This window comes from Trametes versicolor (genome assembly GCF_000271585.1).
Source record: "Trametes versicolor FP-101664 SS1 unplaced genomic scaffold TRAVEscaffold_8, whole genome shotgun sequence".
In the NCBI taxonomy this organism is placed as follows: domain Eukaryota; kingdom Fungi; phylum Basidiomycota; class Agaricomycetes; order Polyporales; family Polyporaceae; genus Trametes; species Trametes versicolor.
Window position 1 is genome coordinate 2,620,314 of NW_007360328.1, and position 20,454 is coordinate 2,640,767.

At 58.9% G+C, this 20,454-nt stretch overlaps 6 protein-coding genes across 6 annotated transcripts in view; 2 read left to right on the top strand and 4 right to left on the bottom strand.

The window, feature by feature from the left end:
* Nucleotides 1-1,236: 1,236 nt before the first annotated feature.
* Nucleotides 1,237-3,175, bottom strand: TRAVEDRAFT_65868 (uncharacterized protein; the record flags this gene model as incomplete). Its single annotated transcript, XM_008042623.1, has 5 exons — nucleotides 1,237-1,841; nucleotides 1,911-2,065; nucleotides 2,132-2,638; nucleotides 2,784-2,957; nucleotides 3,025-3,175. The coding sequence occupies 5 exons, from the start codon at nucleotides 3,173-3,175 to the stop codon at nucleotides 1,494-1,496; spliced, it is 1,335 nt and encodes a 444-aa protein (XP_008040814.1). The 3' UTR covers nucleotides 1,237-1,493.
* Nucleotides 3,176-3,316: 141 nt separating this feature from the next.
* TRAVEDRAFT_30270 (uncharacterized protein) lies at nucleotides 3,317-3,832 on the top strand. Its single transcript, XM_008041924.1, has 2 exons — nucleotides 3,317-3,741; nucleotides 3,798-3,832. The coding sequence occupies exon 1, from the start codon at nucleotides 3,339-3,341 to the stop codon at nucleotides 3,549-3,551; it is 213 nt and encodes a 70-aa protein (XP_008040115.1). The 5' UTR covers nucleotides 3,317-3,338; the 3' UTR covers nucleotides 3,552-3,741; nucleotides 3,798-3,832.
* A 2,081-nt stretch (nucleotides 3,833-5,913) lies between these two features.
* TRAVEDRAFT_151665 (uncharacterized protein) lies at nucleotides 5,914-8,846 on the bottom strand. The gene is made up of 12 exons (XM_008042624.1): nucleotides 8,122-8,846; nucleotides 7,916-8,069; nucleotides 7,700-7,856; nucleotides 7,544-7,646; nucleotides 7,471-7,482; nucleotides 7,312-7,408; nucleotides 7,200-7,248; nucleotides 7,131-7,140; nucleotides 6,974-7,080; nucleotides 6,712-6,875; nucleotides 6,632-6,655; nucleotides 5,914-6,572 (listed from the first exon to the last, which is right to left on the bottom strand). Exons 1-12 carry the CDS (start codon nucleotides 8,269-8,271, stop codon nucleotides 6,316-6,318), a joined length of 1,284 nt encoding a protein of 427 aa, XP_008040815.1. The 5' UTR covers nucleotides 8,272-8,846; the 3' UTR covers nucleotides 5,914-6,315.
* An 857-nt stretch (nucleotides 8,847-9,703) lies between these two features.
* Nucleotides 9,704-14,077, bottom strand: TRAVEDRAFT_73305 (uncharacterized protein). The gene is made up of 11 exons (XM_008042625.1): nucleotides 13,858-14,077; nucleotides 12,207-12,989; nucleotides 11,814-12,146; nucleotides 11,387-11,734; nucleotides 11,305-11,329; nucleotides 11,196-11,249; nucleotides 11,109-11,147; nucleotides 11,028-11,047; nucleotides 10,839-10,925; nucleotides 10,679-10,759; nucleotides 9,704-10,611 (listed from the first exon to the last, which is right to left on the bottom strand). Exons 2-11 carry the CDS (start codon nucleotides 12,987-12,989, stop codon nucleotides 9,898-9,900), a joined length of 2,484 nt encoding a protein of 827 aa, XP_008040816.1. The 5' UTR covers nucleotides 13,858-14,077; the 3' UTR covers nucleotides 9,704-9,897.
* A 1,191-nt stretch (nucleotides 14,078-15,268) lies between these two features.
* Nucleotides 15,269-16,696, bottom strand: TRAVEDRAFT_21935 (uncharacterized protein; the record flags this gene model as incomplete). The annotated part of the gene is made up of 8 exons (XM_008041862.1): nucleotides 15,269-15,464; nucleotides 15,515-15,651; nucleotides 15,720-15,863; nucleotides 15,919-16,063; nucleotides 16,115-16,314; nucleotides 16,359-16,482; nucleotides 16,542-16,627; nucleotides 16,658-16,696. The coding sequence occupies 8 exons, from the start codon at nucleotides 16,694-16,696 to the stop codon at nucleotides 15,269-15,271; spliced, it is 1,071 nt and encodes a 356-aa protein (XP_008040053.1).
* Nucleotides 16,697-17,359: 663 nt separating this feature from the next.
* Nucleotides 17,360-20,454, top strand: part of TRAVEDRAFT_65871 (uncharacterized protein) — a gene marked incomplete at both ends in the record, with an annotated part of 5,802 nt that continues 2,707 nt past the window's right edge. Inside the window, 7 exons of the mRNA XM_008042626.1 lie at nucleotides 17,360-17,554; nucleotides 17,604-18,725; nucleotides 18,776-19,002; nucleotides 19,056-19,305; nucleotides 19,363-19,515; nucleotides 19,954-20,049; nucleotides 20,107-20,400. Of these exons, the coding sequence (XP_008040817.1) occupies nucleotides 17,360-17,554; nucleotides 17,604-18,725; nucleotides 18,776-19,002; nucleotides 19,056-19,305; nucleotides 19,363-19,515; nucleotides 19,954-20,049; nucleotides 20,107-20,400 (2,337 nt within the window). The remainder of the gene's footprint in view (nucleotides 17,555-17,603; nucleotides 18,726-18,775; nucleotides 19,003-19,055; nucleotides 19,306-19,362; nucleotides 19,516-19,953; nucleotides 20,050-20,106; nucleotides 20,401-20,454) is intronic.

Consider the following 20,454-nt stretch of genomic DNA (forward strand, 5'->3'; position numbering starts at 1 on the left):
TTGGAACGCAAGCCGGTGTGCTCGCCTCAGAAGACAGCGATGAGAGCCTGAACCACATCGCTCCGCCCACGCCGCAGCGCCCGCCACGCCCCTTTCCGCCGCCTGCCTACCTAACACAGAGTCTGCCATCGGCCCCCAAGCGTTTCCGAGGCAGGTCCTCGGGTCACGACGCCTTACCCTGCACGCTTCTCAGTCTCCGAGCTGTCGGCGAATGCCCGCCTACGCAGCCACTGCCGCGGACGCGCCGGGACCTACAGGACCACATGGCCCCCAGATGCACGACGCGCGATCTGACAGCTGCAGCGGCCCCGCGGGCTGCAGCGGCCGCCGCACCCCAAACTAGCCTTCAAGTTCTGTAGCCGACCGTGGATGTGGATGTGTGACAGCGGCCTTTGCCAGCGGCGCGCGCGGCACCAGTACTGCTCGCAACCTAATATGAGTGCCCACAGACCCCCCGGCCCTGCAATCAATCACACATGACGAGATGGCTAGCGCGGAAGCTTACTGAGTAGCAGGGGATACAAAATCGCCGGACGCGTTCGCCCGGTGTGATCGACGTCTTCAAAATCGCCTCGATCGGGGCCCCGCCTCGCAGGGCTCGTGCCGCGAATAACGTGGCTGCGCTGCGCGCACCACCCGGGGACAGGACGGGTCGCCGGACTCGGGGTTGGGCCACCGCGGCGTGGAAGGGCGACTGAATGTGTGCGGTGCGGCGACGGCTGGCGGCTGTGCGCGAACTCACTAATGCCACTTAATCACTGACGTCCGCCCCGCGCCCTGATTTCGAATCATGCATCTGGTGCTCGGTCCCCCGCGCAGCACGAACGTCCACCGCACGCGTGCCCGGTGTTCTTCGTGGTGGGCCACATGTGACACATGGCGGTAGGACGCACTACGAAAAGCACGGAGCGTGTGTGAGGCTCGGGCCCGACCCGGAGACGGGCCCGGCCTTTGCATAGTGCCGCGCGCCAACGGGGCTGCCCCCGGAGAGCCGGCGCCATGCACTTCCCAAGCCACGCGGACGCGCGAAGGCGGCGGTGCCAATGCACGGCTCGTTCGAACCCATCTATGGCAGTCTGCCGCACCATATGAAAGACGCGTGCAGTGGCGCTCTTTGAACCTTGTGCCTGGAGGTGGACGGGAAGATCCCGGGCGCGCGAACGCCGGCGGCAGTAGCCTGAGCGGTGCGAAAACTTCAGCCGTCTGGGAGGTAGCGGCGAGGCGGCACTGGTATAGATGGATGGGCGGCGCGTGGCCCCAACGTGTAGCTAGTGTACATGCAGCAGACGAGCGGATCCTAAATGTCCCATCTAAGCTAGTCATACAGAACGGAGACCAGGGCGGACTGATGACGAGAATGCGAGCGCGAAACAGTAAATAAATATGGTATGCGGTGTCAGTGTGTGTCAGTGTATATTAATTCGTGCAGGACGCCCGGAGGGGGAGCACATGCGCCGCGCCGTCAAACGCGTACCGCCGTGCGCGTCCGGGTTTCAGAATGACGGTGGGCCCAAAAACTGCCCGGGCGGCGACGGCTGGTGGCTTTGGTGCGGGCCCGAGTGGTAGGAGGCAGCTTGGTGGTGCTGTGGCTGCTGCACGTCGTAGTAGCCCGACGTCGGAAATTGCGACAGCGGGTTTGTGCCAGCGGCCGCGCCGAAGGGCGTCCACTGCTCCTGGGGCACCCAGCCGGTGGGGCTGATGGGCTGGCTCGAGAACCCGGTAGGGATGCTGTGGGACGGCGAGCTGCTCCGGTCGCTCGGGAGAGGGCTCTCGGAGCCTGTGCTCATCTGGCCGGAGAAGAGGGGGAAGATGTCGCTGCCAGAGTCCGCATCGTAATCAAACTGTGGTCGAGGGGTCCGACAGCAATCAGCACCGTGTGGGCGGAGACGATAAGGAGAGCAAGGACGCACCTCGGCGTTGAGCGCGAACGGCGAAAGGGAGCGCGGCGACTGGCCAGAGGACGTCTGCATGAACTGATACTGGATGTGCATCACCGTGGCCGCCTTCTGCGTCGGGTCGATCGACTGCTTCGTGATCTCCTGAACCACGCTGTACGGCGAGAGGTCTGTATGCCGTACTGTCGTCATCAGCGCCCGACAGATGTGCGATGAACAATGCTTGGAATGCGCACCGTCGCAGCTGCACAGCGTGTCCCAGTATCCCGGCGCAAGGTTCGTGTAGTGGAGGAACCCGCCCAAGCCCGACTCGTCCGGGGTCATCGGCTGAACAACCATCATGGCCGCGTCGCCGACATGCACGATTGTCGACCCGCGGTACACGTTGCAGCGCGAGTAGAGGGGGAGCGGCGAAGTCGATACGAACGTCACCCGCGGGTCGATCGTGCGCAGCAGCCGGGGCTCCACAAATTCGTATGTGTTGTCATAGACGGTCACGTCGGTGCGGCGGGGGAGATGGGACAGGTTGGACGAAGGCGGCCACGTCGCAGTGTTGGGGGGAGAGACTGGTGGAACGCTGATATAAACTTGGATGACAGGAGGATTGGACGAGGGCATGTTGATAGCGCCGCTACCGGAGAACGTGAGCGCGGGCACTCCCAGGCCTTGCGCGTCTTGTTCGCTCGGGCTCTGTCTGCTCGGGTGCATCATCTCGTAGTGGCGGTCCGAAATAGCTTTCATGACTAGGGCAACAACTATCGTCAGCAAATCTGCATCGACATCTACCGATCGACGGGCGGCGGCGGTACAACAGGCCACACATCGACGGGGGCTGCGGGTCGGGGAGCGGGGGTCGAGTGGTTGATAGGAAAAACGGGTGAGACTCACTGTTCTTGCCCGCGCTCGTGTCCCTCAGCTGCTGGATGCGGCTGCCCACCTGCTTCGCCGAACGGATCTGGCCTGTCTTCTGGAGAATGTACTGGGCGATAAACTTGTTGCGGTTCGGGAAGCGGCTAAGCCCGCGCGGCGACTTGCTCTCGGCCGGGGTATATTTCTCGAGACCTGTCCGACAGCAGGCGTCAGCGACTAGGGCGCACGGAGCGAGTATATTGGCCGGTCGGGCCCGGACCTTCCATCAGTGCCGCTTCCAGATGCGGCGGCCATACAACTTCGTTCTTGTCTTTCGACACACGGTAGCATTTGCGGCCGGCGAGGATGGTGTGAAACGCTTTGGTGCCAGAGGGCCCAGCGGTGGGCGGAGGGGTGACGTTGTAGGCCATCGGTAACTCGGTGAGCAGAGGGGATATGGGAGAATGGTGGACTGGGTGAGTATGGCTGCTGTGAGAGCAGGAGGGAACAGGGAGAATTGTGAGAGGAAAGGGGCGGAGGGGCGGAGGTGTGCAGGCTGTCGTGAATGGGAAGTGCTAGCGACATTTGAATCCCATGCGAGCGCCTTTCGGAGGCGTGCACGGCTCTCAGGCAGATAGCATCGATGCGCGGACTTCGCGCGCGGACCACAACTTGGCCGACCGCGAGTCTGGTGCACAGATTCGGGGATTGCCCGTACGTACGGTAAGATTCTGGATAGACGCAGTAGTGCCGCTGTCGGCCATGACGGAAGCACACACACGTCCGCACAGCCAGGGCGATCACTAATGGTACAAAGAAGCGACAAGGAGCCTCCGGATGAAGACGCTTGATCCGCCTACATGGGACGGCATAGCATGTCCAAACCTGAGCACCCAAGAAGAGAAGACGCCTCATGGGCGCCTGCGTGATGCCGGCAGTAGCCCGTCGAAGTATGGCGGTGATGGGACGATATGAATACGTGCATGTATGCAAACTCCTGATGATGAAAGTCACACTCAGCGACATCATCTCGGGATGGACGAGAAGGCTTACGAAACCGATCCGCGTTGGTGGGGCCTCACCCGTCCTGTCGAACATTGACGCCGGGACCATTGATTTTTGGCACAAACGCCCGCCGTGGGCGGGGACGACGAGAAGAATGGGCCCTGATGCGCCTCTTGCGGCACCTTGCCCCTTCGCTGCATCGCGAGCGAGTGTAGACGTGTTCGTTGCCAGCCGCGCCGTTTTCATCTTTCGTTTCGCGACCGTGTGCGCTGCTCAGTGTCCAGAAAGTGCGATGCTGCTCGGAGGTATGTGACGGCGTCTGGCGGAGGGCTGAGAGGCTTGTCCGGATAGCGGCTCGGGCTAGGTTTACTCCCGGGCAGGCCCGGCGGCTCTGGTGACGCGCACCTGTCTTCTCCCGCTATAGCCAGTGTTTCTGGGACGGGTGGCCCTGCTTACCAGACATGAGCGTGGCGCGAAGTCGGCTCGGTGTCCTGCGTTGACAAATTCTCCCACATATGCACTGCGGAGGGAACGCCACAAAGTGGTTTAATAGCTTGAAGATTTTCAGACGGGCGCTGTGGAATCCGGGGATATCGAGCGTGCGGGGCAGGACGCGGACCGCTCGGAGGAGGAGGAGAGGCTTGTGGAGGCCGGACGCCGTCAGAGAGGAACGCAGCGTTCCCGAGTTGGCCAGATTGGTGCATCTCGCTCGGCGCCTAGCTTCAAATTCGCCGACGGGACTGCCCGATTCCGATCGCAAAGCTGTGCTCCTGCGACGACTCCTCCCTCTGACTCTCCCTCCACGCTTCGCGGACCGTCAATGCACGCGACCACATGAACCTCCGAGCTCGTCCCCTTCCCCTGCAGATACTCCGGGCGCCGCGGAGAAGCTGGCCTCCTGCTCACCAGCGCACCATCAATTCGCATCGCGTCATGGACGCTAACTCAAAAATTTACGACGCCTGCCCTGTGCCGCGCAATGTGGAGGTGGGGACGTTAGCCGCGGTTGCGCAGCGGACGGTGGTGAGTGACCAGTACGACAGGCGTAAAGCGAAATCGAAGACGCCAGGCTGACCGCAAGCCGTGTGCCCCGCAATGCCCCCTAAGATACAACTGCGCAGAGCGTGAGCGAACCATTCCGGATTCATGGATATCTGGCTAATAATGAACTTCGCGGCGCTTTCTAATGTGCGATCACCAGACGCCTCTTCAGGCTGATCGCGATATCCCACTTGTCTCCCACACACAACCGATGTCCTGTCCTGAAGCTACGGTCGTTGCGTTCGGCCTGATCGGTGAATTTCATGTCATTGTAGCCGTACAGCTCGCGGTAAGCTTGACCTGTGATTTTTCAACTATCGCAAGCTCCGTATATTTGATTAACATTCGGTCCTCATGAATGGCTCTATATGTCATCTAGACACACACGTAGACTTCAATGACAACTCAAAATGTTTCTTTCTCTAGTGAATGGGCGCTTAACCGAAAACTCAGGACGCCATTCCCGGTGTCAATTGTGGCGTGGACTGCACATACGTGTGGTATACTGAGGCATTTGACACTGCTCACAGGCTACTATATGTTCATGTTGTACGAGACTGGAGTTGCTTATAACATCAGGCTGCCAGGCCCCACCCTTGCGTGGTTTATGAGAACACATCCGCTAAGTGGCATAACACCAGGAGATATGATAAAGTATGCGTGCGTGCTCCTACTGTCGGAGATTCCGCTGTCACACATATACATGTTCATTTACTCTTCGACGTCCGAGAACCACCGGATATTGGCCATGCGCTCTCGCACCGGAACTGTCACCCGCGTATGTGCCTCGCGATCGAACATATGCCACCAGAACTTCGTGCAAGTAGGAAGTTGTCCCACAACCCGTTGTAAGGATCTTATATATACACTTTCACAGTCTCGCAGGACGCAGAGATCCTTATTTTCCAAGTAGGTTTGTACCCAATACTCGCATACTTTGCAAAGACGGAGCACGCAGTGTATTGCGCAAACTGCCCAAGGCGCGACTACGGATGTCTCAGAAGACATTTCGAGACCACAAGTCACACGAGCGATCTCGGAGCATCTCCGCATCCAACCGGACGGAGACGAGCCTAATATAACGGAAGTACGTAGTATGCGAGCGGCCACAATCGGCGGCTCGGCGGAAGTTGAGGGAGAGACGAGTCTGTATACAGTCCGGGTGCGCGGTCTAAAGGGTGCGGTAGTAGTGGGGACGTCTAGTGTGGGACGACGTGTGGGGGGTGCCGGGCCAGGTACGCAGCTATAGTGCGGTGTGCAAAACTCTATCTACGCGGAAGCGTCCGTATCGTCCGTCTGCGTGTGAGCTGTGTGTCTAGTGTCCATCGATCGGGCGCAGAGTCGAGAAGAAACTGCCGGAAGCCGGCGTCGCCAGGAACGAGGCGGCGACGCACTATCTATCAGGGGAAGGAAGGAAGGGGAAGGGGGTGGTGTGCGCGTGCGAGCGGGCGCGGCTGCTGCATCGGCGCTGGCCACAGGGTATGCGGGGCGGGCGGAAAGCCCGGGCGCGGCGCGGGGACGCGAACTAGACGTGGTTGTGCGCCTCTTTGTTGTACGAGTGGCGCGGCGAGTCCGCGTGCGACATCTTGCGCTCGAGCGAGTCCTTGATGACCTCCTCGCTCTTCGCGAGGAAGATCTTGCCCTTGCAGAACGCGAGCACGGTGAGCACGAAGAGCACGGCCCACACCGTGGTCATGATGATGGCCATGATGAGGTGCCAGATGAAGAAGCCCTTCAGCTTGAAGATGTCGCCCAGCACACGGATGGTGGAGATCCAGCCAACTGCGACGAGAGCACGCGTGAGCAGGGGTGGTCGACAATCACAAGCCACGAACGCTTACCATTCGGGAAGGTCAGCGCCCAACCTGACGAAACAGCCCATCGTCAGCGTCTGCGTTCACGAAACTTCGGGGGTACTCACATCCGAGAATCTCGCTCAGGTGCTTGTGCACTTTGAACCAGTACGGCAAGATTCCGAACAGGAACAGGAACACGGCAAGGCCGAAGAGCATGAGACCAGACATGACGGACGCCGCGTACCAGATCTCGCCGGCCTGCTTGGTGACCAGGCCATGCGCGGGGAGACTGTCGGACCACGGAAGACAAGGCGAGGCGCGAGCGAATTCCCGATCGAGCGGAGATCGTCAGAGATTGAGTGCGGGACAGGAGAGAGAAGTGCGCACATATCGACGGCGTTCTCCCCCAGCTTGATGAGGGCGAGGGCCGTGAATCCCGGGGGGCCGACCGCGACGAATGCGCCGTTCGCTTGGTGGCCGTCCAGGAACCCCGTCTGGTACGGAAGTCAGAAATAGCCGGGCGCTAGCGCACGCGTGCACTTACGGTCATGACCCTACAAGGTTATAGACGTCACTCTACTTGCTCAAGCGCCGGGTCCGGAGCTTCACTCACCGGATGATGTATATGCAAATGTAGAAGAACGTCATGAAGAAGCCAAGGCCTGAGGATATATGAGCGTAAGCGATGCGCCGAGTCCGAGAACCACGAACGATCGCAAACGCACCTTGGAAGACGTATCCAGTGAGCAATACCCCGAGAGCACGGTTGTCCGCCGGTGGCAGAACGTCGAGCACATTGAACGCGACCACGCCGACCAGCATCTGTGGAGAAGCCAGGCGGTCAGCAAGGACTCCGACGGGCATCGGAATGCACTGCGCCTCACCATCGGGAATATCTGCGACCGTTCCGTGCGATGCTCAGCGGTCTCCTTCTGCGACACCACCTTAGTCACTCACCAAGAACGCCCACGCCGGGGTGAAGGTCGTCAGGTCATGGGGGCGGTTGAACCACACCATGAGCATAGGAAAGCAGACGCCAACCGCCAGCGAAACATACATCCTGTGGAGGGTGAGTTGACACATGTCTGAAGTGGTGGCACAAACGACACTCACCAGAAGAGCACGTATATGAAATTTGGGTGGACGTGGCCAGTGGGTACCGCATATTTTATTGTTCCGATGATGATAGTGGCAAAGGACAGCACGACCAACGGGACGAAGATGCCCTTGACAGGGTCCTTCACGAGACGGAGAGCTTGCATGGGGTACACTGGGAGTTTCATTCAGCGTCTGTACGTGGATTTCCCACTCAACCTAGCCCATGCTTACCGCACATTTGGATGGCAAGCGTCGAGACGTTCAAGAGGAACAGCGCCATGTTGAGGAAGTAGAAGAACGTCTCAACATTCGTGAGTGTCTGTGAGTGTTCCTTGAGTCCGGACAGCGTCACGTAGACTGCGCCTGTACCCATCCCAATCGGGAACTAGGAAGCCAATGACTATCATGGGCGGCTTTGACAAAGAACAAAAACATACGGCCTGCCAACTCCACCCATGTATGCGCCGAGCAAGGTGGCTGACCTTGACCTCGGGTTCCTTTGGTGTTTGCTGTTCAGGGTATGCAGGTGTCCTTTCGGGGAAAGAGACGTTGTGCGACTGATAGTTGGTTTGATAGTAGGAATCCATGGCGAACACAGTCGGAACCGGAGACGGAGACGGAAGTGAGTTCAGCTAGCTGCGACGGACGGCAAGTGCACCAGATATACGAGTCAGAAAAGAGTGGAAAGGTGCACAAAAACCAGGGCCGCGACGAGCCTAGAAGGACGGGGAAGGATAAGAAGGGGGTAGACGTGCGCGCACCAGGCAAAATGGACGGAGACGCACAGCGTGCTCGGACGAGCGGGGAGCGACCCCGTTCTTCGTCATATATAAAACCGCGGGCTAGGCCGTGCGCCGGCTGCCCAGCCTTTCGATTCGCTCCGTCGCGCTGTGTCGAGCGTCGCCCTCGCGTGTTTGCTGGACACGCACAAGGGTCGATACGCTGGAAGCGGTGCGCCCCCGCCAAGCCCCGCCCGGCCAATCGCTGGCTCGAGCCAAGGACGGGGCGGACGAGTGTTGTGCGAGAACACTGATTCACAGTGGAGCCCCCGTCGCTTCCATCCCCGCACGCGCGGAAATTGATATCTCGCCTTGCCGCGTCCTCGAGCTGCGGATGCTCCGACCGTGATCCTTCGAGGGGCTGAAACGGGACATCATATCGCGTCCGGGGTGTGTGCACTGGCCCGCTCGCACTAATCGCAGATGCGCATTAATGAGTGCTCCGCGCGTCGCTGGGGGTCCGGCTGCCAGCTGGACGGTGCTCGAGTGTTCGGTCGATCGACGGGGCGACGGAGGGCGATGAGGATGAACGATGAGCAGCAAGCAAGATCCCGCGGCGGAGACCAGTCTCAGACTAACCCAGATCGGTGGCTGTGCACACGCCTGCCACGCTCGGTGCTCGATCCATTTCCGGCAAGTTTAGTATGAACACACCCGCTCCCTGGGGCCATCCCGCGCCTCGGTATCTGCTGGGCTCCTCCCGATCGCGATTGACTTCAAGACATGGTATTTTGAACCTCTGGATGTATGTACTGCATCTGCGCTCGCAGACGAGTACTTGGACATCGTACCTGCCCGAACGCCAAGACTTCTCTTTCTCTTTCCCCTGCACGTCAACTTCTCCCCCGCATCGCCCCTCGCAACGCGCGGGACGCGCGAAAAACGTCCGCTCCTGCAAACGCGATGGCGGGAGCACCACCCAATGGGAGGTGTCCTTGCGAACTCGACGAAACGCACCATCGAAGATCGTTGCGTCCGTTGCCTCGGTCTCCGCCGCTAGCCCGCCTTGGCAATGCTTGGGTCCTCGCAAGCAGGCTTGGCCAGCACCGCAGCACCCCCTTCCGCCCGTGTTTTCAGCCCGGCGACCTACGCTGCACGCGAGAACCAAGAGCCCGCAGCCCAAGCTCGCTGAGTTGCTGCAGCGCACCCCATCGCCGGGGCACACGCGTCATCACCACCTGCATCCGCTGCATCACGCCCCAACAACCAGTGGATCGTGATGAATCGAAACGTGCGCTGTGGAAGAGAATAATTTGGTACAGTACGATAGGATGCGGGCTGATGCGTCGCGACGCGACGCGGGCACAGTTACGATAAGCCTGCTGCGAAGCCCGCACGCGCAGCTTCCAAGACTCGATGCGCTTCTCCAGAGTCCGTCCAAGCACTTCGCTTGTCTCGCGACGAATCCACGCCCAGAGCTGACAACACGCCCGCCTAATCGAGGTGAGCGCGCCGTCCCTGTACCCTCCTCGACCGTCGTTGCGCGACTGGTGCGCGCGCAGCCGGCGCCGGCGCACGCGCAGGGCCAGGAACCTGAACGTAGGGCGCACCACGAGGGGGCGCAGGGACCGGTGCAGCCGGCGGCGCAGGAAAGTGGGCGGGAGGGAAGAACACCTGCTGTGGGAGCACAGGCGCAGGTGCGCGGGCAGGGCCGGGAGCGGGGGCGGGAGCCTGGTTGTGGTGGATGTGGACGTGCACGTTCTGCACCGGGGGGTGCGCCGCCGCCCGCCGCAGCACGTGCGCGGCTTCCCTCTGCGCGACGTCCAGTTCCTCCCGCGCCTGTTGCGCCTGGCGCTGCCACATCCTCACGAGGTCCACGCGGCGCTCGCGCTCGGCCGCACGTCGAGCGTTGCGCGCGTGTGCGGCTTGGGGCGGCGCGGGGTGCGCTTGCACGAACTCGGCTAGGGCTACCATGTTCCCGTGCGCATGTCCGTGCGCGCCGAACTCCAGGCGGCCCACACCCACGGCACCCAAGTCGAAACCGAACGCGGGGATGGGGCGGTGTAGGTGTGCATGTGCGCGCACGCCTGGGTGAGAGGGACCGGCGGCGGGCGGGGGCGGGGGCAGGTCGACCGCGAGATCCTTCTCGTCGAGCTCGGGATGGGTGCGCTTGTACTCGTCGATGACGGCCTTGGCGGCAGCGGTGACCTTCGCGGGTGAACAAATCGCCCGGTTAGACGAATGAAGAAACAGCGGATGGAAACATACTGCATACCTCGTCGCTATGACGTCCTTCCACCGATGCGTCCCACAGTGGGCACTTCTTAGGATCGACTTTGCCTGTGTATGGCGGAGGCTAAGAAAATCGATAAGATGAGCCCCGGGCTTGGCGACGCATAACACGCGCGGATGTGACGCACGAGTGCTGCACGTACATTCCCAAAGTGCTCGTATCCAACGATGAGCTGGCGGCAGACATAGCACGATTGTGAGCCGCAGTTCGGGCACGTCATTTTGTTGCACTGTGGTTGCAAGAAATGCGTCAGCATTCAGCGCATTACGGGAATGTCGAGCTCAGGTAGGCGTCGTGGAAGCCAAGGACTTCCGTGAGATAAGAGACGTACCCCCAATTCCTTGACGAATGCTGAGCGCGGAAGGGTCGGCGTTGAGCCCGCTGCGCACGACTGCGAAGGTTGACGACACACCTTTCTGACATTTCGGGCAATTGCGCATGAGTGCGGCAGCTGGTGAAGGCTTAGCAGAGATAAGTATGAATGCTAAGGGCGACTTACTCATTGCCTCCTCGATCGCATGCCGGACATCAAGCTTCTTGTCATCGGAGACCTCTGTGAGGGCATCCGCGGGTCAGCGAGGGCTCATCGACAAAATGCTAAGACATACCTTGGCAGCTCTTCGGCAAATGATCCTACGCACGCCCATGAGCACTCCGCGCTCCACACCATTCTCCAACTAGCACACGCACCGGCTTCTTGCACTGTCTGCACGTCACCGCGCCGCACGCCTCGTTCTCGCACCGGAACAGGCGCTCCTGCTCGTTCTCGATCACGACCTTGTAGTCGCAGAACGGGCACTCCTCGAGGTTCTCGAGCCCCGCGGCCTCGATCTCCTTGCGCTGCTTCACGCGCTCGTATAGCTCGAGCAGCTTCGGTGAGAGGAACCGCCGCAGCTCGCTCTCCGGGAACGGCAGCTTGCACCCGGACTGGTCCATGCACACGATCCGCGCGTCGTGCTCGCCGAGCTTCGTCTCCGCGTACGTGCCCATGCACGACATGCAGAACAGGTGCGCCTCCGGGCACTGGATCATCTTATCCTGTGTACCATCGATGTGATGCGGAGCGCCCTGGTCAACGGGTGTACCGACTGGCGCACAGAGGGTGATGGACACGCACAAAGGGATACTCGCAGAAGCAGCACCCGCACTCGATCCCGCCCTCGGCCTGCAGCCGCGCCTCCTCCGCGAGCTCGCGCGCCTTCTGCGCGTCCTCTTCCTCGAGCTTCTCTTGCACCCACTGCAGCTCGCGCTCGAAGTCCGCGTCGTGCTGCTGGATCGCCTTGCCCTTTCCTTTCGGGCGCGGGCGTGAGATGGCCTTGTACGGCAATGGTTTGCGTGTCCGGTGTTCCCGCAGCGCAAAGAACGTGGGCGCATAGAGGACGTTGTGCTGCTGAAAGGTCTCGCGGATGTGGGCGGTCGGGATGTCGGGAAAGTCGGATATCAATTGGTCCTACCGCAGAGCAGACGTCGTTTAAACACGAGCCCCCCGCCAGAAGAGGTGCATGCTCACCATCGCAAGCGCGTGGTAGTAGATACCGCCTTCCCATTTGCGCTCTTTGGTGCCATAGTCGATCTTGGGCTTGACTGCGCGTCCCGCCTGCTCTTCCTCTTCGTCACGCTTACGCTTTCCCTTACCTTTCGCATCCGCCTTCGGGTAGTCGGGATTCTCGAAGAGGTTATGTAATACCGGCTCGACGACCTTGTCTAGATAGTTGGGGTAGTGCTGTTCGACCAGAGAGTAGACATGTGCGGGGAGAACGTCCGGAATGATCTCCATGATCTGCGCAACGTAGGCATCGAATGGAGCCTGAGCGTCCTGCAGCAGGTTTTCGTGTGGTATCGCTGGAGGTACTGGAACTTGCGGCTCTGGGGCGATTGGGGCCGGTGGCGGAGCAGGACCTAGGTCGAACACGGTCGCGTGTTCCAACGCGGGGGCCAGCTCTTCGGGGGCGTCAAGGTCGGGAAGAAACAAAGGCAGTTGAGCTGCAGGAGACGGCTCGCGAGGTACCCGTACCGCAGCTGCGGGCGCTTCGTCGCGTTTTCGGGACGGGCCTGCAACACTGAGTTGTGCCTTGCCCTTACCCTTCGGGCGGGGTCGTTTATTCTGCGGCTGAAAGAGGTGCGAAATATTCGCCGGGAGGTCCTCAGAATCGGAATCTGTGAGTTCGATGACGTCTCCGGTCGGAAGTGCGCGCTTTGCACGCGAACGAGCGCTGCTCCCGTGAGCGGTATGTGAAGGGCGACCTTGAGCGGGAGTACTCTCGCGAGAGCTGACACTTATGACATGGTCCATCTGGGAACAGTACACGTTAGTGAGTCTTCCTGCGATCTTTGCTCGGTACCGTTGAATAGATATCTTTGTAGACAAGCCCAAGCGTCATTCGTAGTGTATACCGCCACAAAGTTGCGCGTAAACAGAAAGACATTACGTGAGGGGTCAGCCGTTCCAGAACTCTCCCCTTAGGGATCAAGACGGTCGTCATCCATGAGGTACAAAGAGCCGTGCAATCATTTCAGGGGAAACGCCCGATCGAAACATATGCCTCGCCGTGGTACTGAAGTGTCACCACTTTCCTCAGGCTAGGTTCTCATACCGATTCGAGAATTAAGGCCTAGTCGCTATGAGTCTCGAGAACGTATCAAACGGGAGTGATTATGTTCCCGGATGATATTCTCTCGTCCGATTGTCAAGGAGGGTAGTCCTGAGCGCGCAGGTCGGTAGCACTAGGTCCAGCGAGGCCGGGCGAAAAAACTGCGACCCACCCCTCTGCCCAAAGTTATCGCAAGGTATGTGGGTCTTTTCGCGGTCTCTTCCCCAGTAACGAAGCAACTGCGCGACCCGCAAGTACCGTTTGATGGTGTCGCTATGCTTTGGGCAGCTTGTGGGCGCGGTCATATCACAAATGCGATTATGGATGTCTGCCCTAGTTACAGGGGCCGTGCACCGACTGCAGCGTAAAGCGCAAGTCAGTACAGGCCCACTGCGGAGCCACTGTGACAATATAGACTCATAATATGGATGAGGCCAGGTTGATTCTAGTCGCCACCTATTTGCGGCCTTGAATGCAAGACATGCGCAATGAGCGGGAACACGGCGTCTGCGTGCGGCACGTCCCAATCTAACTAGACCTTGCAAAACAAGGGCACCATGGGTTACTCACTGGACGGATATCACATCCAGAGGATGTACCCTCGATCCTCCTTCGTCTGGAGCCTCCTAGATGCGTGCCAGGGTCTGTGGCGCAGAAGACGAGACGGCGCCCGCCAAGGACGGTGAGTGGGTTGGTATCGCTGTGTCCCAGCCAGTTGAATGACAACAGGTATTCCAGAGAGAAGAGCCAGATGGAAATACGATATATACGCAGAGTCCGTGTACGCGAGGCAGTGAGAGGCAGTAAGTGGCACAAAGCTAGCAGTTGCGCCCGCAGAACAAGCCAGACGAGACTCAAGCTCGTTCGGTCCGGCCCGATCGACCTTAGCCACGTGGGAGTGCGTCACGCCATGGTTAACTTGTGACTGTGACTTATGTATACGTGCAGCGTCTAAGTAAGGGCGCTTGCGACTCGGAGTCGCAATATTGTGGCAGGTCTTTCTCTTAAGGTCAAGCTTGTGCATCCGGTTCAAATCCGGCTCATACGTAGTACAGGTGCGGCTTTCTATCCATGTTTGCACGGTGAATGGCGAGTGTTCTCAGCCTATGGTGCCGACATCTAGGGGTTCCGAGCTTGCTGTGTCCCGGGGCTTGCTAGTATCGCAGTTGTGCCAATCAGCAAATCGGGGGGCCAAACTGTAGAGGCCTATATATGACTGCAATGTCGGTAGCTCTTTACAGAGTTCATAATGTACGACGATGAATGGTCGCCCACTAATGGCTTTATGCAATACCCCGTAGCTCCCTGGGGCTTCCCGTAGGCACATGTAATTTATCGTAATGCGGCGGCAGCATTGTAATCAGCTACGAGCATTATATCTTCCTGCGAGCATTACAAGAAGCTGTAGGGTTCGCCGGCTGGGGAGCCCGGCTGGCTCGCGATTTCTCGGCGGTGCGGTCACACGTGCGCGTAATAAACAAAAACCATCGGGCTCGGTGATGCGAAGAAGCTAGTAGCGCAGTGATATCGACATGGGCAGATATACATGAGCACGCGAGCGCGTACTACGAATCGAAACTGACAGCGCGAGAGATAGGAAAAGTGCTCATGTTGATGCACCGTGGAGCTCGCGAGGAGGGTGCAGGATTGAGGCGTTGACGGCCGTGTTGAGCGTCGAGTTCCATGGTCGGATTGCTAGCACAGCGCAAGGGCGCCGAGACCGAGACCGAGACCGAGACCGCGAACACCGAGACCGAGACCAAGAGCACAGGAGAGAGACGCTGAGATTTCCGAAGCACAAGACAGCGCGGTCCAGATACCGCCAAGTGAGCGCCAGGACATCCGGGTTTACAGATAGACGAGGTGTCGAACGGCCGCAGAACCTGTGGGCAAGAAAATGAGCTGTGGTGTTGCACTTACGAAGTCGACCATACTGTGCACATACCTGACAGCGCGACAGCGCGACAGCGCTACCACTTGCTCAGCCACTCGATGCCGCATCGCCCTGCGCGTCCGCGTCACCCTGCGCGTCTGCATTGTCCTGCGCGTCCGCGTCGTCCAGCTTGTCTGCTGCGTCATCTTCATCTTCTGAGTCATCACCTTCTGCATCCATCACGTTGGCTGCGCAGTCCTCATCATCGTCCTGCTCCTCCGCATCGGCATCCCCGTAGATCTCCCTATATTAGACTGTGTCAGCGGCTGAACTCGACGAACCAGAACGACGTACGCTTTCCACCAGTCCAAGAGCTTATCTGCCCACACGGGGTAGCACTCGAACGCCCGCAGCAGCGAGCGCACGAAGGCGGTTGCACGCCAATCGGTCTCCTTCTTACCCCAGCCTTTAGTGGAAAGCGCCGTGCGAGCCTGCGAACCACAAGCCGGTTTTTGATTGATGAGTGCGTCGTTCGAGAGTGACAGGTGGCACAACTTACCAGGACCGATACGTATATGATGGATTCCGGAGAGACCCCGGTCAGCTTGTACGAAGCTGACAAGCTGGGCTTCCCTTGCGGTGTGAAGTCGTCTCCGCTGCTGCGGCCTGCACTCGAAGGGCCGGTGTAAACATGCTTGTACAGCTGTCCGCAGCAAGTGGGTGAGTTTGAAGGTGTCGCAAGCACGATGATGGCTTACTCTGACAAGGTATGGACTCCGCAGAAGTCCGGGCTTGACTCTGCCTGCTTCAATCTGCTGCTCGTCATACAGCATCAGCGGCCAGTCGCACGAAGTGATCCTGATGCCATCTTCGGCAGCGGGACTCAGAACACGACGGCGAAAACTAGATTGGACGTTATGAGCATTGACCCCAAGGCTTACTTCAAGCACGTACCGATCCGGATCTTCGTCAAATAGGCCCAGTTTTGTTACAGGACACAGCAGGCGCGCGGTCATCTCGTGCTTGAAGCCGCGGTTGCTTTTATCCATCAAGTGGACCGCACTGGCGCCGGGATTGCCATATATGATGACAGCTTGCTTGAGGCGAGAAAGGTCTTCACCGCGAGCGCGGCCACCCGCAAAAGTGATCTGATCCTGGTTAGTGGGAATCAAAGGGAGACGCGACCGCGAAAGCTCACAAAAGTGAAAAGCTTGACGGCGTCTGCGGGGTTCTCGCGCAGATGGTCTTCGCACTCCACGAGTATTGGCAGGAAGTGGGTGAGGTTCACATACATTGCATGGAGGTGACAATCCCGTGTGAATCTGTAGGGGCATGGGATCTCAGCATGTTTACTAGATGTGGTATTGTGTGGCAAACTCACTCTTGCGCAGGATCTAACTTCGACAGACGTGCCGGTGAGGCGGCAATGGTGCCGCCCTCGATGAAGGCAGTTTCGGGGGAGACGCACTCCCCACAGGCCCGGGGTACCAGACGTACCAGCTTATAAAAGTCTTCTACACCATCGGCGACGCGCATGGCCGTCCTGTGTGCATACAATGAGCGCATATATGTGAGTGATGAGCGCATATATGCGCAAAAAAATCCTCACGTTGACTTGGTACTGAGGTTAGGGATGATGCGTACCAGCCAGTTGTCCGACTGAGCCTCCTGCAGCGGCTCAGGCTCCGGCGGAGCTGCTACTGCTTCAGCGGCCTGGTTTTCTTCTACGCGACGTCGCTTTTGCGCCCTAGCAGCATCTGCCTTGGTGACTCGCTCAGGCTCGGGACTTTCTTCTATTACTACGCGTTTCTGCGTTTGAGCGGGCTTGGACAATGGCTTTGAAACGGGCTGCGAGCGAGACGAGGCCTGGTTACCTGCTGTTGTGACAGCAGGCGCTAGTTTTGCGCGTTGCTGTGAAGCCGGTGCCGGGTTACCCAGTAGATCGTGTTTGCGAGTGCGGGTTGCAGTCCACCCTGGAGGAAGAGTACGCGACATGGAAATGGTGAGGAGAGTGAGGGGAAGATGATGGGGAAAGCAGAGCAATGAATCCGATCTGGCGACCAAAAAGTGCGAAGTAAGCGAGCGATCACGTGGTCCACGAGGCGACACGCCAGGACGCGTCTGCTTTTTCTGCGCGGCACGTCCTTCTCTCTGCTCTCGCTACACCCCCCATGCGTCGCATCCTACCTGTGCTTAATCATGTCCTACCGCTGCACGGCTTGCCCAAACGCTAAGTTCACAACTCCTCAAGGTCTTGGTTCTCATGCCAACAAATGCCCAAATCGGATTACACAAATCCAGGAAGGCCTGAACAAGCGCAAACGTGCTCGCGATGAGGCGGAGGAGGACCGACAGCTAGCGAGGCTTTGGGATGGATATGTGCCAGAAGCTCAGGTATGCAATTTATGTTATATTTTGCACCATGCACCTACCGTTTTTTTAGTCTGCTTCACCTGCTCCGGAACCACCAACCCAGTCTCGACGGCGACCGACCAAAGTCCCAGGGCGCTGGAAGGATTTTCTCCCGTCCGACAAGCGAGCGTTGCCCTCCCAGATTGCCAAGGCACTACCTAATGAGCCAACACCTCCGCCAGCCCTGTCACCTTCGCCGTCGCCGCCTGCTGAAGAGATTGAGCCCCTTGTGGACGATCAGCTAATCTACAACTCCCCCGTCGACATCTTTGGTACCTTTCGCAGTTACAAGACTGTGCCTGAGCGTGACCCCTTCGGAAGCACCACTCTGGAGGATGTATCGGACATTCCGGATGGTCGAGGTGATGTTGACCTCGACGACCTCCCCCCCACCATCCGCTGGCTGAACCGAAGTGAAGAGGAGGCAGGCGGCGAATGGGGCCCACTCGAGAACGAAACCTCGTTCCTACTCACCGAGTGGTTTACCGACTCAGCTGCTGGCAAGTCGCTCGAGAGCTTCGACGCGCTCCTCAACATCTTGAAGTCAAAGAATTTCAAGCAGGAGCACATTGCAACCCTCAACGCGCATTCCGCAATGCGCAATCTCGATAACTACAAGAAGGTGTCTGGCATCTTTTCACGCCGTGATGGCTGGAATGAGGCAGAAATCGATATTGCCCTCCCGAAGCCGGGAAGACCGTGCGCGTCCGAGGCGGACGCTCCGCGCTACAAGGTTGCCGGTCTGCAGTTTCGCAAGCTCCTCGAGGTTATCATCGGCAAGATCCAGGATCGGAGGTTCGCAACGAAACGCAACTGGATCCCGCATAAGACGTACTGGCTGCCTCCGCGTAACCCAATGGACCCGCCAGATGCGCCGGCACCCCCGCCAATCCGTGTATTCTCCGACACCTTCGACACCGACTCCATGAACGAGGCCGATGCCGCTATCAGGGCGCGTCCTCGCAACCCCGGCGATCCACCCTCGCTGGAATACGGCATCCTTCCAATGTGCATCTGGTCGGACGGCACGTGCCTCGCGACGTTTGGGTCAGCATCGCTGTGGCCCATCTATCTCTACATCGCCAACATCAGCAAGTACATCCGCGGCAAGCCCACCGAGTTTGTAGCACAACATCTTGCATACATTCCAACGGTGAGTCTGATTCCCTCGTACGACGGTGCCTTGCTAACCCATCACCTTAGTTGCCCGATGCGCTCCAGGACTTCTATCGGGAACAGTTCGGCTCCTCGCCGACAGCCGACACACTCCGGTGGTGCAAGTGTGAACTTATGCAGCAAATATGGCTGCTGATGCTGGACCCCGAGTTCATGGAGGCCTATGAACACGGAACCGTGGTCGAGTGCGGCGACGGCGTCGTCCGTCGCCTATTCCCTCGGTTTTTCACCTATTCTGCTGACTACCCCGAAAAGTGAGTTTCCATGAGCTATCCACGAGTTCGCTGGAATACTAATGCACATATAGGGTCCTCTTGACCGCAATCAAGAATCTTGGCAAGTGCCCCTGCCCACGATGCCTCACGCCGATGGCGAAAATATCCCAGTCGGGCACGAAGGCAGACATGGCATGGCGTCGTGCCCACCAACGGGTTGATGACGAGCCGCTTCAGTCGAGCCTCAAGAAGACGCGGGAGTGGCTCTTTACACGTGGTTATGCGGTCTCCAGTGTCCACCTCAAGCGCGTCCTCGATAGCAGATCTCTCACACCGATGCAGGTATGTGCCCAGGATCATCACGAGCAATGCCCGCCGATTAATCCTGTGGTACCACAGAGTGCCTTCTCTGTGAGGTTGAATAAGGTGGATCCAGCGTTCAATTTCTATCAAATGTTCGCACCCGACCTGTTGCACGAGTTTGAGCTCGGTGTCTGGAAGGGCGTGTTCACTCACCTCCTCCGCCTTCTCTTTGCACAAGGCAAGGATACTGTGCAAGAGTTTGATCGACGGTACATGCAAACAGAAATTAGGCGGTGGTAATTTACTTGAACTAACCATCTCGTACAGAACATCAGGAATGACCTCAGGAACCAGGGGCCCTATATGGTAACAGGTGGTTGGATTGAGCGCTGGAGACTCCCCCCCAATATGCGGAGACGCCCTGTCTCCATCCGCAGCCATATGGAGCCTATGGAGGCGTTCCCACGGCTTCCCCGCGCGACTCACCAACGACGCCCTCCCCGCTCACAATTAAAATCACTGCGGCCGGCCTACGGAAGGCCAGATCTATGAGCTCGTACGTCGAAGCAAGCGCGAGATGAGGTTTGTCGCAGGGATGGAGAACGTGTCTCCATATGGAGGCCCCTGGAGCGCTGGAGTCGGGCGTCTCCGTCTGGAGGATTTGGCTTTTCCTGATGAATGCGTCAGATGCCGACGTTTGGGCAAGACAAGATCCGGCGCTTCTGGCATAACGTCTCTCGACAAAACAAGCTCGCGGCACGGGACTACGAAGACTTCTTGATTGTAAGTATCACGCGTGCTATCGCCGCTCATCGCTCAGTGCTCACGCTATTTGACCAGACCGCTATGCCCGCTTTCGAGGGGCTACTCCCCCTCGGTGACGATCAGACTGTGGCCGACCTTCTGTACGAGCTCATGGTCTGGCATGCTCTTGCTAAACTGCGACTTCATACAGAGGTCACGGTCGAGGTCTTCCGGGCTGCGACAACTCACATGTACGCGGCGGTCCGTCGCTTCGCACGCACAACCTGCGAGACCCACGTCACACACGAGCTCAAGAAGGAGTCTGACGCACGCGCACGTCGTCAGGGCGCAAAGCTTGGGAGCAAACCCGTAAAAACGAAGGCACGCATTGTAAAGTACAATGGCTGGAAGACCTACAAGTATCACTGCCTCGGAGATCACCCG